Source organism: Condylostylus longicornis, unplaced genomic scaffold (genome assembly GCF_029603195.1).
Source record: "Condylostylus longicornis isolate FDR11 unplaced genomic scaffold, ASM2960319v2 ptg000162l, whole genome shotgun sequence".
NCBI lineage: Eukaryota > Metazoa > Arthropoda > Insecta > Diptera > Dolichopodidae > Condylostylus > Condylostylus longicornis.
The window spans coordinates 612000-629963 of NW_026578130.1; the positions used below are offsets into that span (position 1 = coordinate 612000).

The window sequence follows — 17964 nt, forward strand, 5'->3', positions numbered from 1 at the left end:
ACTGGAATATTCAAAATTATAGGATTTCGTTTATTAAAGTACAGATGTTCTTTTTTTTTGTATTTGGATTCCATTAATTTAAAAATTGAATTTCTTACTGAAATCGAAGTTAAATGTTTGAGAAATCTTCAAAAACAAAATTTTGGACAATGCCTAATACCAAAATTATAACACATGAATGATAGCGTTGGTCTACTAGAAGGAAATTAAACTCAAACAATTTACTTTTTGAAAATATTGCATTAAGTAACTTCACAATTTCAAAACTAAATGATGAATAGAAAGCAATATACAGAATAAGTAACAGAAACTGTTTATCGCATTCATTCATAAAAATTTAGAAACAAATTTACCTTCATTTTCAGTTAAGGTTTTGAAAATAAAAGTATTAAACGTGTATAAAACTGTATTTAAAAATAACAATAAGATGAAAAGAAAATTCAATGTATATGCTTGCGATGAAGTACCTGTAACCTACCTATACTTTAAAATATCGTACTAATAGCTTGGCAAAAAAACAACAACAATTATTATTATAAAAGGCTCACCTAAAAATTAAAAAAAAAAATATAAGTAAAGATTCCATACCAATTCATCTTTTGTTCAAAATTGCGAAAAATTCATTTTAAATATTAGAAAAAATCTATAAGCATTTTGAGTAAAGGAGGCCAAAAAAAATCATTGGAGGATAGGTATTTAGCCATTTTGTACTTTTCCAGCGTTAAATATGCAAAAATAAATTGGAAATAGTAAAAAAAACTTAAAGAAATATGTGTAGGTCTATTATTTGCATATTAATATGAGTGTGTGTATATACTCGTATTAAAGGCTGTTTATAAAGTAAATAATAGAAAAATAATAATAAGTTAGTGGAAAAAAGGTTTTATATATAGAGTGTAGGTGATTTGCCACAATTAAAAAAAAAAAATAAAATAAACATTGAAACATTTTTTTTAATGTCGACAACTTATATAACTGTAATTCATTGTTAAACGGTAATAAAATATATATACATATAACTATTCGAATATACTTTGATTTTTATGTAAAAAAGTGATTTGTATTTTTGACACTTCACGCGTGATTCATTGCAGTTCAATTGGTTGAATGGTTAAAGTTCTAATAATTTCAATTTGATATGCCATTCCACCACATGAAAGCATGATTGAAGCCCATAAATTAATAAAGAAATGGCAAATTACTGAAATATTGAATTTAAGAAAATTATTGAATGGTCGATAAGCAACAAATTTCATTTTTTCAATCTGTCAATTAACCGACAAAATCATATGATTTGACGTTTTTAGATTGCGTAAAATATTTTTGTTTAAATACCATTCGGACGCGATTGAAGCATTGGAAAACAATATTGAATGAGAAATTGCTAATATTCCTGATTGAATGTACAAAAAGATGGTGCAAAATTGAGCCATTGAGCTACTTTAAATATAATTTTGACATACGTTTATGTTAAATTATGTGTGATTAATTAATATTGATAATCTGTTCAAATAAGAATCGTACTCTTTCATTTGGTAGATTACTAGTACCTTTCACCTATGAAACACTCATTCAAATACAAAAAGTTGCTTCAATCATGTACAATAAATTGTATATCCTATAGTTTGTCAAACTAACTGTAATTTTTTTAACAATGTTGTAAAAGTACAATTATAGTATTGTATAATTTTTATAAAATATTTCAAATGGATTCAAATGTCAAAAATAAAATTTGAAATCTCACTTTTTAAGTGATTTTTAATAAGTACAATCAAATGATGACTAATGGGTATATAGTTAAAATTTCAAATTTGTTAGGTACTTGTATAATTTTACATTTTATTTACTTTTACTATATGAATAAGCTTCCTTAATACTATTTGAATTGTTTTGTTTTGCATTTTTAAAAGAAATTATTAATGTTAGTGTTATTATAATTTCTTTTATACAGGAATTAAAGGCAACTTAGTTTCTTGTTTTTTTTAATGTGGAATTGGTTGAATTTATTAAAAATTTGTATGCCTTAAAACACTAATGAAATTTTATTATGTGCGCGATTTTAAAGATAAATCACAACGCCATCTTTACATTGAAGTTTTGAATTAATCAGAAATTCATTTTAGATAAGATGCTTGCGAGTGTAGAAATTGTTTTGATAATATTTCCAAATAGTATTTGTGAACTTGGGTGTAATAAATATTTTCTGTTATAATTTTTCAAAATAATTAACAATGGTCAGATGAGATATATTTCTGACGTATGTCAAATATAATATGAAATGACATTATAGAATTTGATGAATTTTGTAGCACAACATTTTTCTTGCAATTTTAAAGCCACTGCGGATTTAATTAGAAAAATTAAAATTTTAACTCGAATATATACATTTTTTACGATTTAATGCTAACTAATTGGTATTAGGTGCTAATTAGTTGGTAATATTTGCTAATTAGTTGGTATTAGCTGTTAATTGCTTGGTACGATAATTTATTTAGAGATTATATAATTTATTAAAATGTTATATTGATTTTTTAATTCATGTTTTCGTCATGGGAATAAATGATATTTTTTGATTTTATTTTAATTGTTTTTTTTAATTTTGAATAATTGCTACTAGGGGGAAAATATATAAAACAAATTATTGAATTTGTTTTGGGAAAATAGAATTAAGTTTGATCTAATATTCAAATAAAATTTGATAGTGAATTTTAGAATTCTGTACAGTTAGGTAACGGGAAAATAAATTTTCTAGAATTTTATGGAAAACTTCATGTTACCCCAGATTAAATTTTATATTGCAAGGTTTTTGTCAACACATGATTTTTTTAAGATAATTGGTATATATTTCGTGTATGAATGTTTAATTTATAATTATTAATGTTATTCAAACTGTTAATTATTAATTTTTCTCATGAGATTTTGATTTTCTTATAGTATACCATACGAGTACAAGCATAATAAGAATGATAAATAAATTTTTTTGTATATCGTGACTATAATTTGGAAATTTTATTGTATAATTTAAATCTTTTCATTGACATTAATAAAATAAAAATGTAATAATTACTCTATATACTAATTTTTAATATAAATGTAAGAGTGTTGAACTTAAATTGATACTATATGTTTAGTTTATTTTCTCAAGATTGAAATATATAGTTTAAGAAAATAATTTCTTAAATGGCAGAATAGCTATGAAAAAATTTAAGTTATATTGCACAGAATTTGTATATTTAATGAGCTGTTTTAGACTTTTAAATTTATAATAATCAAATGTAGATCACATTGACGGACTTTCTTCAAGAAATAATTAGCGTTTTTTTGAAAAATTTTTAGTTATTCAATTCAAAATTTTGTGTTTGATCGGTTCTCAATTGAAAACGGCAAGTGTGACATCAATTAACGGCATACTGTTATGTAGATCTATCAATTGTCAAAAAAGTATTCGAATGCAATTTTGCTGTAGCTTCAACAGCTTTGAAGCTATAATGGATATTCGTTTTACAAAATGTTTTAATCCGATTTAACTCTCCATCTTCCACCTTTCCTTAACCCGCCGAAACTATCCCTAAGCGTCGGAATTCCTCCCCTTGCTCAACCCCAAACCATTACGATTTTTTCCTTAAAAAACTAAAATCGTCTCCGGAGAACTTTGACACTTAGACCGAACCACCTTATATATTATATAGGTATGCTTATGTGATTTAATTTTAATATTACCTTTAATTTTATTTTGAATTTTAAAATTTTCAAATTATAAATTTCTAAATTTTCAATAATAAATAATTAAAGCTATAATTTTTCTATTTCCATTGATTTAGAGAATTGTTATTGCATTCTATTCTTGTTTTGCCTTTAAACTGTTCTTCTTTACTATTATATTTTATATTTTGCATAACAGTTAAAATTTATCATAAATTTTGAAGATTATAATTTTAAAAATTTATAATAATCTTTATTTTATTATATATACAATATATATATATATATATATAGTCGCGGTCATATAATATTACGTAACATTATATTCAAGAATCTCAAAAAAAAAAAAAAAATAAAAATAATAGAATATTCTGAAAATGAAAACATGAAAGTAAAATTTGACCGTATATCCGGATCATACTACATATATATTATTAACCCTTTTCGTCTCAATTTACCTAACCAAATTCCTGTATTAATATTCAAATTTCAATATTTGACTGTAATCCAAAATTAGAAATATCTTAAAAATTACAGTCTCTTTCACATTACAGTAGAACATTCACAAAACACATGGTGTAAATCCCCAACCGTCTAAATATTCTGGCCAACCTTTAAACGTTTTAATTAGTCTCTTAGTTATCTTACTGAAGAGATATTGTGAACATGTGGTGAATATGTGTGTGTGGAAACATATTGGAATTTTTCAATGGTTTTTAACTTACCCTGGCTCTAATAATTGGGCATAATTTCTTACGCATTTTCATACGATTATCGCAAATTTTATATAACAATAATTGCTGAAAAACATTACAGTTAATTCTCTCTCAGAGCATATGCATATAAACTTTTACCATAAAAAAAGTACGATATTTTCACTGCAAAATTAAACCTAGAATGTGTAACGCAAAGGGTTAAAGAATTTTATTTTTTTTTTTAATATAAAGAATATATAGAAAGAAAAGAACATTTTTATAGTAATCTATTTCTTTAAACAAAAAAAAAATTAGAAAATAATAACATTAAAATGAAGCAGTCACATTATAGTAAATTCTAATTTTGGATATTCAAATTAAAGAAAAAGAAAACAAAAATAAAAAAAATAATGTGTGATTCGAATATCAAAATGTTCACAAATCACAATTATAAACTAATAATTTGTTAATACCGTGAAATAAATTAAATGGCATAATTAAATAAATAAAAAATAAGAAACTGGCTAGAAAAATAGAAGAATTTTCTAAAATCATTATTATTAAATTTCTATTTAAAGTACAATTTATTATAGTAAAATAATAATAAAATTTAATAACTTTTGACTTTATAGTTTTATTTCTTGTACATTATTTTCTGTTTTAAATTTAGCAGGTTTGGAATGGTTGGATAGTTAAAAATACAACATGGAATATAAAATACTGCACTCAAATGATAAATAAAAATTTTGTGAATTAAAAAAATAAAAATTAAAAATCCTTCATCATGAAAATTTGACTATGAAAACCAGTTTTTTAAAATTTTTAAAATTAAAATTAAAATTAGTCTTGTGACCGTTCGAAATTTCATATCAAATTTTATTAAATGCAAAATCATTTTATTATGTCATATTTCTACAATATTTTTTCAAATATCTCCCATAATATGGCTGTAACATAACATTTCCTCTTCCATAAATTGTTGTTGTCTGCCAGCAATACTTAGTGATCGAAAAAATCAATCGGCTTTCAACTGCTACCTATATACCTGAACACTTTTAATTACAATTGAAAAAGCATGTGGGGCACAAAACCTCCTGGTAAACTAGAACAAATTTTAGTGCGTCTTTTTTAAGAAAACAACATTACATGCCAAATTTCCAACATACAGTCAATCGCCTTGTCAATCATATATAAATGCATAATTATTAAGTTAGGTATTTAGTTTAGAATTTGTCTCGCCTATATAATTAAGTAATTATACGATAATAATTGAAAATATATGTAAAAAAAAAAATCAATTTAATACTTCATTAAATATTTTAATTTCCAAAATATTTTTATAACGTAACCTTGAAAACTTTAAAAGTATTTATGTACAATAAAGTGTGTGAGCCTACGTTGAAAATATCAGAAAGGTTTACTTGCATGCATACTTTAACCCTCTTTATTCATACTGTTACATCAGCAAAAAAAAAAAAAAAAATTTTCTATTATAAACATGTTTCATTTTTAAATTACATGAATAATAAAAGTTAAAAAATTTCACACCCATTAAAATAATTGTAATTTGTTATTACTTTCAGAAGAATTTTATGTACAATTCATCACAAGAAGAAAAAAGTTCATATATGTATGAATTACTCTGCAGATGACTCTGCTGATGTCTGAAAAGAAGTTTGTTTATTTGTTACCGACTGAATTGCATGCAACAAGGATGGTATTGTAATGGCACTAATTTTGTTATGTCAACCATTCTGTATTGCAGGTACCCATACTGCAGATTTTATGAGAACAACTATTTTAAGCAAGATATCTCGGGTCTCGGGAATACATTAGGAGAATTTCATCCAGTATTAAAACATCAAAAATAATAAGGGAGCGTGCTTAAGTTCTCTGAACTGATGTGAGTTCTCGGTGCTAGGTAGAACAGTCTAATGCTGATCTGGCTGCCGGACATTGAAGAATTGAAAAGAACGAGAAGGCTGATATGCTGGCTCGTAGAGAGGTAGCGACTCTATTTGCTGGGTCAAAGCCTTGATTTGGTACCATGAAAGACGGTCGTCTGGACCTTTAATGGCTGGATTAGCGGAACTAGAAATAACTGGTAGATTTGGTTCCCAGAAATTGCACATTGCAAGAAATTTGTGTGTCTCCAGTGAGCGGTGGAGAAAACTGATCTCATAGAGCCGTCCAGATTTGAGGTTGGTGGTGGCTGAGCTCACCGGATATTGTCTCACATTGGTTCATTTGAAGGAGGAATAAACGGCAGAGAATGTGCTATGTGAATGTGAGACTGTAACCCAGTTGAGGCTCAAGTGTTTCGGATGGGACTTTGTGAACCATTCCGAGGTCTCACGTCTCCAACTGGACGTAATAATAAGACTCGTCCTTGGCTTAGAAATAGTGTTCATGTAACTTAATCGTGAATCAGAAAAGATCTAATGGTCACTGCAGAGCAAAGTGATATCTCAGAAAATTGTCGCGTTTGAACATTTATCGGGGATGTTAGGAGGTGTTGTCTAGTTAGACAGCGAAGTATATCCTTTAACACTGCATTGCTAACTCGTTACAAAATTTACAATGGGGTTTTTTATATTTTTAATCTTGTACAAGGAAATAATTAATGTGACATTTTATATTTTTGCAAACATTTTTGTAAACAAACTTTTTAGGAAGGTTGGATGTGATCAAGTGAAACTCTACAAAGGTTTTTTATTATACTTCTGGAGGTAAATTAACTGGAGCCAAAATAATTTTATTTAAATATTAAATAAATGTGCCTTTATAAGGCACTTTTATAATTTGAATATCCTTCCAATTTAACTTATTAGAATAGATTTATGGCAATTTGGTGATACCAAATAAAAAATACATGTACGATACGATACGATCGGTTATGTTCTGACCACATCAAATTATTTTCTACTTCTCTTCTTGCAGTCAAAAACTTCAATTCTCTATTTTTCTTCTTCTCCTTAAAGAAAAATTAGTTTTTTTTTCTGTTTTTTTATTATGGTACTTTTTATTATTAAAATCCCAACTTAAGAAAATGTACTTGCAAAGATTTCAATCCATTTTTATAAAGTAAATTAACGATAACCTTCTGTGATTCTTCAATTTAATTGATATGCTCGATTTCACACCTTGTTTCTAATGAATATCTTCTAATACGTAGATTAGATACGATAATAAATTTTGGAATATGTGTGTACTGTGTGTGTTTATTCGTTTTAATAATGAAAAGAAGAATTCATTAAAATTTTTATTAATTGTAACGTAAAATAAATTGCCTCAAATGTTATATAAGGCTTTCAAATATTTTAAAAAACAAAAAATTGAAATTTAGGTTTTAGGAGTAAGAAAAATATTGGAAAATGTTTTAGGGTTGTATTTTTAAGTTTATAATATTAAATTTCATTAATAGTTAATCATTACTACAATTCAGCCGTGAATAGCGGGGATATCGAGGATAGAAAATAATGATTATGCCGAATAGCCGGGCAGCTATCATGAATTTATTTTCAGTATTCTCTGCAGTAGAGTATGTGTGCGTCGAAAGGCATGGCGCAGCTGTCGCACTTGTGCGGGACTCAGAGGTGTATTAGTCTCCCTTTTTACACTGGAGCGGTTCTGCGGAATTGGATCACACGCTGTTCATTGAAAACTAAAAAAGGAATCAAAGAAGAGGCGGTCGGACCGCTTTCCGGAACTTCTGCAGGCTAAGGATCTTCTGGGAGATTATGACCAGAAACAATTCAAAAGGATTATAAAAGAAATATATAAATAAGGAGAGAATACGCACCGAAATTTTGTCAGGTCACTGTAAATTTAGAATTCACCTCTGTAGGCTTGGACTGGAAACTAACACTTACAGATTTTGATTTACAAATGTTCTTATTTTTAAGATAAATTCGAGGCATAAAATATAAACTCGATATTTTAATTGTCAGACGAACTTACAACAATGTTAGTACATTTACTATCTTTTAACATTTAAATAGCACTTCAATAACATTTATTTAATGTTAAATATTTTGTCATTAATTTTTCATGGAATTAAAAATATAATTTATAGAAATGATGAACTCTTGAATAGAGACCTCGTTGAGATCAAATTATAAAAATTATAACACCTACTGTTTCTCTTTATAAATTTTTAGAATTTTAAATATTTGCTTGTATGTGTGCGCGTATAATATTTGTCTAGAAAGTATTAAAAATTTACCCACAATTATGTTTAGAAATTTCAGACTTTTGCGATTAACACTTTAATTTGAATACGACCATCAAGTGCCTTAAATTTGTTATGGAATTTGTGAGTTGATTCGTTTGCACTCTCTGTATAACTTTCTTTAATTTACTTTCATTTATGTTTTATTTTTACAGTGTCATTGTATTTTATGCAATAATTTTATTAATTCGTGATCATTATGATCCCATTTAAAATCAAATATCTTATTAATAATAAGAGCCTGAGATAGGTATTTAAACCTATCAAGTATAATGATTTGAAGAAAATTTGTTAAAAAGCAAAAGTTTTCAATAAAATTTAATTGAAAAGTGACATGAAATTCTTATTTTTGTATACGAGTTATTGTTGGATGACATAATTAATTTCGTGAAAAATCTTCAACAAAAGATACACATAGATAATAAAAAGTTAAATGAGGTTTTTCGTCATTTAAAATTTATTGAAATACTGAATATTTCTAAGAATATTGCTAAATGGCAAAATATAATTGCACAACCATTACTATTTTTGACGTCAAGGCACAAATTATTACTAGCGACCGCTTCTGAAAGAAGACATTCCACGAATTCTGCTTCGGGAGACTGATATTCACCATTTCTACCACAGTACTTTGTTGGTGACGAGTGTCTTAATCTGTACTCAACACTTAAAACTTTTATTGAAGAATTCAAGTGATTGTTAAACAGCCTTAAATTACACGGGTTTAGACGCAAAATTTTTAGATTCAGCTAAAGCAAACTCAGTCTCATTTAATGATATGGCTAAATAGTATGACTTGTTCAATTCAATGTTTATCAAATCATTGGAAAAACTGAACATTACGCCAAAACGAAATCTTGACGCAGATGATATCATATCGACACTCGACCAAAAAATCATTCGAGAAAATGACTAGTGACGCATTGTCAATCGAAAATAAAAGCAAATGTGTGAATAATTAACTAGCAGTTAATGTTTATGTTACAGTTAAGTGACTTTACCTCACTGGGTGATAATTGGTTTGACGGTAGCTTGAACTATTAAATTATATATTGGACGTGTGAACTCCATCAGATTTACCAATCACTTTCAACTCCTTTGTTTAGAGTTCGGCTTCAGTAATTTCTAAGTTCAGTTATTTCTTTGACGCTTGGGCTCAGCTTCGACCAGGCGGTTATTTAATAATTTATCAGTAAAATACAATCTTCAACTATGGGAGATGTTCCATTTTCTGGTTCCAGCCAACAAAAAAAGCCAATTTGACAATGTGCTTAGTGTTAAAATTAATTCAATTTGCAATTCTTAATTATAGTATTGCAATATTTAATTTGGTTCAGACAAATTGTAAGATTTTTAGAATTTTAGATATTTTTCCGGGATTTGGTAATACAGAAAGATTTCGCGCGATTGAATGGGGTGTTTTAAATAAATCAAAATTTTAATTATAAAGATGCCTTTAGTACAGAGACCTTAGAGGTAGTATAGGAATAATAGGAGAAAATATGGGAGTAATGTGAATTACAAAATTTTTTTTTTTAAAGAACTTATTCTTTATTTGCCTTACATAATGATTTTTTTTTTTGTTTTAATTTAATATTAGTTTTTACATATATATAATTTTTTTTTTTATTTTTTTTTATATTGCTATTTTTTTTACATATAAACATATTTAAGTAGCGTTATCACATATATATAAGAGATTATGCTTTTAGAATTAGAATTTTTTTTTTTATAAAATTACAACGAAATTTTTTTTAGTGTAGAATTAGATTTTATGTAGAAAGTCACAGCTATAGCTTTTGTAGAAGCAATTTTATTTTGTTATGCAATGAAAAATTTATTTTTCGAATGTAATTTAGAATTTGTTAGTATTTTGTTATTATATTATTTAGTATGTATGTATGAAAATTATTAATTATTGGTTAGTGAAATTGAAAATTTAATAATTTTTTTTTTGTGTTTTTTTTTAATTTATTTTTTTAATACAATTATGAATTTTTAATAATTTTCCTCTTCATTTTATTTAATTTTTTTATATTTTGAGTATTTCATATGTAGTCCAATATAAAATGTTTTTTTTTTTGTTTTTGTTTTGTATACAAAATATTCTATGTAATATATAATGTTTACATAATAATATCCTTAAGATGAATTTGCTCTCATTTTGTTTTTATTTTCGAATTAAACTAAGAAGTTTTTAAACATTTATTCGTCATGTTATTGTTGTTATTATTATTATTTATTTTTTTGTTACCATTACTATACATATGTCAATTAAATTTTCAATATTATATAACAAAAAAAAATTAAAAAAACCATCATTAATATTTAAGATTAAGTATTTGTAATTCTATTCATTTTAATTTAATAATTTCATTAAAAACAAAAAAAAAAAAAATTTAATTATTTTGTTATATGTAAATATATATGCGTTTATGTATTAAATTATATATAACATGCGTGTGTGTGTATATGTGATTTTTGTAAATTAATATTCAGCGTTTCATTATATAATTTTATTTTGTTCCAGTTTTTTTTTTCATTTTTTCATTTTATTTGCATAAATTCTTTTCTCTGTGTTGATTTTTACGTATATATGTACATAATATATATTTTTTTATTTTTTTCCAATTTAACGACGACGACGCTGTGGTGGTAAACTTAATAAATAATCTAAAGCTTTTTGTATTGCTGGTGGTACTGGTGGTGGTGTTGGTAAATGATCACCTTGTGGTACAAAACCATTTTCATCATCAGCTGAATATTGTAATGATATTAATGTGCCATCTGGTGCTGTATAACTAACTGAACCTTGTGATATAATAACATCAGATGTATCTGGTGATGAAGCTTTTTTTAATGTACCAGTTTCTTCACCTTTAATACCATTATCAGTTTCATAACTGTAAAATAAAATGAATGAAAAAAAAAAATAATGAATGACAATTTGTATTTTTAATACATGAGAATTGAGAATAAATTGTTATTGTGAGAAAAGAAAATTATTTTGAGAGAATAATAATTGTTTGTCGCCTAAATATATGCAATAATATTTACCTATATTGATATGATCCATCTGGTTCAATATTTGAATCTTGACTAATTATTTGTGCATCTTTATCAGATTTTTGTGGTGCTGCAATTGTTACAGCAACAAAAATTGTAATAAGAAGAATTTCCTTAAAATAGAAAAAAGTGAATTAATTTTGAACAGAAAATTTTAATTATAATATTTAAATTAATATTTGTTATATAATTGTTATTGAAAATAAATAGAAGCCAAGGGGCTCCTCGGAGATTATGACAAGAAGTGATTTAAGAAAATTATAGGGATCGGCAAGAACCAGGTGAGAGTCCTCACCGGCATTTTGACGGGTCACTGCAGGCTTAGGGGACACCTCAGTCGATTGGGCCTGGAAAATGAGGATACTTTCAGATTCTGTGGGGAGTATGGAGAGACCTCGGTGCACCTCCTGGGGGAGTGTGATGCTATTGTTCGTAGGAGGGGGGAGATGCTGGAAGGCTTTGCTCTAACGGTAGCGGAGTTACGGTCTTCTGGTCCTCACAAGTTGCTTGTGTTCATCAGGAGGGTGGGTCTCGAGCGTGTATTGTAGGGCATACCCCGCACTCGAATGGAGGTGCACAATCCTTAGATCCTTATACGCGGTCGCGGTGCACTGTTGCCCCCGTTGTACAAATCTACAATCTACAATTAATTAATTAATTAATCATCTTAAATTTACAGCGTTACATTAGATGCTTTTGCTTGTAGCTACACAATTTCTTAACTTCTTATTTTTAATAATATTTTTGCCTTTATCTTACGAAAGTATGAATTTGAACTTTAAATTTGTTTTTCCTGTTTAAGAAATATATTTTTAATGAATTTTTTTTTTATTTTTTTTTTATAATAATTACGAGTGTGTAAAAATAAAAGATTTACAGTTAAATTTCCGTATTTATATTCCGTAAAAAAAAAAAATGAAGGTCACCGCATCATTTAACTCTAGCGTTATTCTATTCAAAATACTCAAAAATTACAAAATATGTGCAATTTGTTATATGTGATTTTTTTTTCTGTACATAAATTAAAATACACTGATAGACATAAAAAATTCCAAAATTTTTACAATTTACTTAAAGAATGCAAACTATTATTAAAATTATATTAATTACTTAAGTAAATACAGGGTGCTCTACCAATAATATTATTGTTTGAAATGTAAAAAATTTTCGCTTAAAATTATAGGTGCAAAATTACGAAGCAAAATTTTCCTGATTGCTCAAAAAACAATTTTCTTTTTTGCTCTTAATTAGCTTCCATCCCAAGATAGTTAGGAATTTTAAATTAAAAATTTCAGAAATAGCTTAAAATTAATAGAATTGTTAAATATTATTAGAAAATTGTTTTAAATAATTGCATACCTTATAAAGCACTTATTATTTAATCACTTAATTATTATGTTATCACTTTATACACTATATACGAGTACATTGCTATTATGTTTCGAATACTAGCATATATGAAACACTATGTTCTATATAGCATTTATTTAATGCTACAATATTAACAAGTAATTGCTATAGTATATTATACAGGCATAGAATTAATGTAGACTTGCATCATGCACAATAGCATTAATAGCATGGTGTTTTATTCTGTAATATTTTTTTTATTTTACAAACAATCTTATTGTATAAATATTACATATTTAAATATATTATATATTTAAATATAATATTATATTCAAAAGACAAATCTTAACATTTTGTAATAGAATTCAATTTTGTTATACACAATAGTAAAACAAGAAAAATTTTTAATATAGTGATTAGCAAGTCACACATTAATTAATATGTAATTAGTATATATTACAACTGGCATACATAATTATACACTAAACTAATAATATGTATATGTTATAATGAGGTAGATATATATACATACTATATATATGTATTTCGAAATTTATTTGAAAATTCTGATTTTATATTATAAAAGGGCAATTTAAATAAATAAATAAAAAAGCAGAAAAAGCAGAAAACGAGAAGATTACAAAATATTTTCTATGTCCAAAGTAAATTAAAATTTATGGGAAGCTTCCAATATTGAGTGTAATGATGATGCTTGAGTACAAATATTTTACTTGGCATTTATTGATTTTTTTTTTAATTCTTCAATACATTTACGGTTGAACCTTAATTTATTTTTTCTCAAATATATAAAAATTTCCAAAATCTTTGATGCAAGTTATGTCGCATTCATGCATTTAAGTATTTTCTTAACTAATAAAGTTATTACTGTTACAAAATTCATAGAAATAGAAAAAAAAAAAAAAAATTTTTTTTCTATTTAATTTATTTTTTATGGATGTTATGTAATTAAATATTATTTAGTGTGTATGCATGTGTGTAAAATAATTAAAAAAATGGTGTAAATATTAAATAAATAATTTTATTGTGACATTTATGACATTTTTCAAAAAAAAGAAAATGTTAAGTATTTATAAAATAAGTAAATATGAATTACGGCTCAATAAATAATAGCCATATTTAGCTATTTTATAGGTTAAATCGAATCTAATGCGGTTTAATTGAATTCCATACCGACAAAATTTAAAGCAGACGATTGCCAGAACTTAATTATATTTTTTATTATTGAAATTTATGGGGAAAATTTAGAGAAAACCGTTTCAATATAGAAACGTACATCTGCTTTTCATATGTTTTTTTTTTTTGTACTAAAATTTGAAATAAGAAATTCAATCTTTTCTTTTTGCATTTTGTAAATATAATTATCAATAGCTATTGCTAACTTATTGCACATATTGTCGTGATTTAAAAAAAATGAAAGTTGCTATACTTATTTTGAATCGTTAAATTTTTCAAATTTTTACAAACCTCTACACAGGATTACTCTAAAAAACTTGTTCAAAATTTTATGATAATCGGATAAGCAATTTTTATCAGATAAGAAGGGGTTACGAGTTTTGTTTTATAAATATTTGAATTGCCCTCAAAATTTAAGAGTTTTGAAAGCATTTCGATTATTTATACTGTTTAATAAGAGTGTGTGAAACTCTATACCATACATATAATTTTAACAACTCGTTTCCTATACAGAATTTTCTTCTTTTTCTCTCTATGAATTTATATATAAGTCGAGTGTATGTGTCGAGAAATGTAATTGATTTCTCATTCTTGTTACCATTCAATGTATACGATTTCAGAAATTTTAAATAAAAGTGAAATATAATAGAATTTTAAATAAAATTTTAAATAATTTAATTTTCATTTCAATTCCTATTTTCTAAAATTATGCTTTATACCCCTAAAAATATGCAAAAATTTCGTTATCCAAACAAAAGACTAAGGCGGGAAACTTTATTTTTTAATTTTTAATAAAATGTCGTAATTTGATAATTTCATTTTTATTTCTAAAATTTTCTCTATCTAACATAAGCTGCTGATATAGTGAAATTACTAAATTATTTTTTATAATATATATATATATATATACATGTATATAAATAAAACTAATTACTTTCGTGGTATTTTTAATTAGTTTTCTTAAACGATTCGTTTCATTCAAAATGAAGATAATCAATTTATGAACCACAAAAAATTAATTTAGATTATGTGGTTAAAATATGGCTATAAAATTATTTACTCCTCTAAATTTTCTTATTTCGTGAAATTTTTACTTTTAAACTCATTTTCATTCATTTAAATTGCAAAATGTATTTGAAAGTAGTATAATGAATTTTATTTTTTTGCTAACGTCTTCATAATTAAATGAAAATAAATTAATTATTAATTTCTAGTAAATATCTACTTAAAATATTTTGTGGTTGCAGTAAATCTAAAAAAAAATTATTTAGTAATTTTATATAAGTGGAATTTCTATTACAATTTTATAATTCTTCTTGTGATATTAGAGCTGAAATTTTTTATTAGAACTAAGAATAATTTGAAAAACAACAAATCAAAGGAGATTATCAATTCTAATTAATTACGTTCAATATTTAATTTCTATAGTAGAATTATTAAATAATAAAATTAAATTATTAAGATGCTTGCAATTTAATTCTTTCAATAATATTTCGAATATATGAGATGTAAAATGTAAAACTAGTCATGTAAAACAATTTATAGTTGCTTAAAGATAAAAAAATATAGACGTAAAAACTATAAAAGCTTCATACTTTCTATATATGTATATACAATATTAATTAATTTTTAACTTGAGTGAATTAATAATTTTAAATCGTGCAATTCAAGTTATATTTTGTACACTTGATTGAAGTGTTTATTAAATAAAATACGAGGGTGATTTAAATTTAATATTATGTTTGAATTTTAACACGTTGTTTAAATTGCTATACAATATGTACATATGTAATTTTAAGAATAAATAAATATATAATTATTTTTAGATGTTTGTGAATTCGAAAATATGTGACGTGGAAATTGTCTTTGTAAAAATTTATTCACAATATAGTTATTGAATTTAATTCAAGAATATTTATTGAGAACTAGATTCTTTTTAATATTCACAATTCACAAATAATGAAAATTTTGAGAGTGATAAAAATTATTTAATTTTGCAAAATTAAAATATCAAAAATTTGAAGTTCTTAAAGATTTCCATTTAAAATTTGGATAGTCAAAAATACTGTTGGGGGGAAAAATTTATTTTTAGGTTCCATGTTGGACCTAAGGCATTTGAAATGGTTAATAAATGAGAAAGGAAAATAAGAATTTTATATTTTCAAAAAAGAAATATGAAATTTTAATTTGTTAATTCAGTAAAGGAGTAAACACCGATAGAGCAGTTTTATAACAAATTCAAAAAATTTTTCTATAAGAGCACCAATGCAAAAATTCGAATTTAATTATTAAAATTTTAAAAATTTGGAATTTATTCAATGATATTTTGATGAAAAATCTAGGCGTTTGTATATTTTGATTTATCTCCACTTCTTATTAATTTTAAATTATCGCAATTAAATTGAAAATTTATTCAATGAATCTTACAATGTACCAGCAGTTTAGGAAATAGATTCTGATATATAGTGTAAAATATATGTGATTGTTCTCAGTTTCTAGTTTAATTATTTAATCAACATAGCAATTTTGAAATTATTGTAGTTTCATTAAATTTATAATTTTGTTTTGAGCATACTATTGTGAGAAATTTTATAGAATTTATACTTCTAAACATGTACTTTCGGAATTAATTGGAAAACTTTTTAAAATTGTATTATTCAGAAATGGAATTTTAATTTATATGAAGAAAATCCAAATCGTAATTAAGCAGCCCTTCATCTCATGCTCAGAAATTATAACCAAATTTTATACGTATATGCCCATAGCAAACTGTTTGAATTATTCTAATGATTTAAATTTTCACTAAATAAATTATTATGGAGCGTCTATCACATTGTACAATAGTTTCCTCAAATTAAAACCAAACATATTTTTAATATTATCCTTTGAATCCTTATTGTTTAATCTTTATTTTCATTTTTGTTCACTCTCAATAATTATTCCAATAATATTTTTCAATTATTTTCTAATTCATATTTTATTTATATACGGTCTATAGATTTTTAAAAACAACTTACAATTTTCATATTTCACTTTATTCGATTATTCGTTTCGGCCCTTATTATGAAATTTAAATAATCCACTTGTTAAGCGAAAAGCCGAAAATTTTTATTTTCTCTTTTATTGTTCTTTAATTTTGTTTTCTTTTCTATTAAAATCCTTTTTAATTATTTTTTTATTTATCACGAATAAAAAATATAAAAAAAAAAAAATTTAATTTAATTTTTTTTTTTTTTTCACCGATTAAAATGAATTTTAACAATTGAATCGATTTAATGACAGTTAGAGCCGGGATTCACTACTATTTATATGAATTCGATTTGACACCCCAGAAGATTTTCTAGTACACAAAAACTAATATAAAAATATTCTGGTATATGTTCGTATATAAGTACATACTTTAATATTATTAATATTAACAAGCAAATTTAATGCATATATGTGCAATATGTGTAGTGTGTTTGTTTGTATATCTTAATAAATATTATACTAGTTAAAAGCTAAAATAGTATGTACACTTAAAAGTGATGATCTTCTATACTTTTTTTTTGCTATTTGTTTTGTAGTTTTTCTTCTTCTTATTATTCTTTATTGAATTAAGGTTTTCTGTATACTAAAATTGCAAAAAAAAAAGAGTAGCTTTTAGTAGGTATGTTTGTATATTTTATTTATATTCTTCTATATACAGAGTACCTCGGAGTGATATAATTTTAGAGTACAGAAAAT

At 25.0% G+C, this 17964-nt stretch overlaps 1 protein-coding gene across 1 annotated transcript; it reads right to left on the reverse strand.

Annotated features, from left to right (window-relative positions):
• Nucleotides 1–11259: 11259 nt before the first annotated feature.
• LOC129616048 (endocuticle structural glycoprotein ABD-4-like) lies at nt 11260–17448 on the reverse strand. Its single transcript, XM_055531493.1, has 3 exons — nt 17256–17448; nt 11686–11807; nt 11260–11531 (listed from the first exon to the last, which is right to left on the reverse strand). Exons 1-3 carry the CDS (start codon nt 17262–17264, stop codon nt 11261–11263), a joined length of 402 nt encoding a protein of 133 aa, XP_055387468.1. The 5' UTR covers nt 17265–17448; the 3' UTR covers nt 11260.
• Nucleotides 17449–17964: the final 516 nt, after the last annotated feature.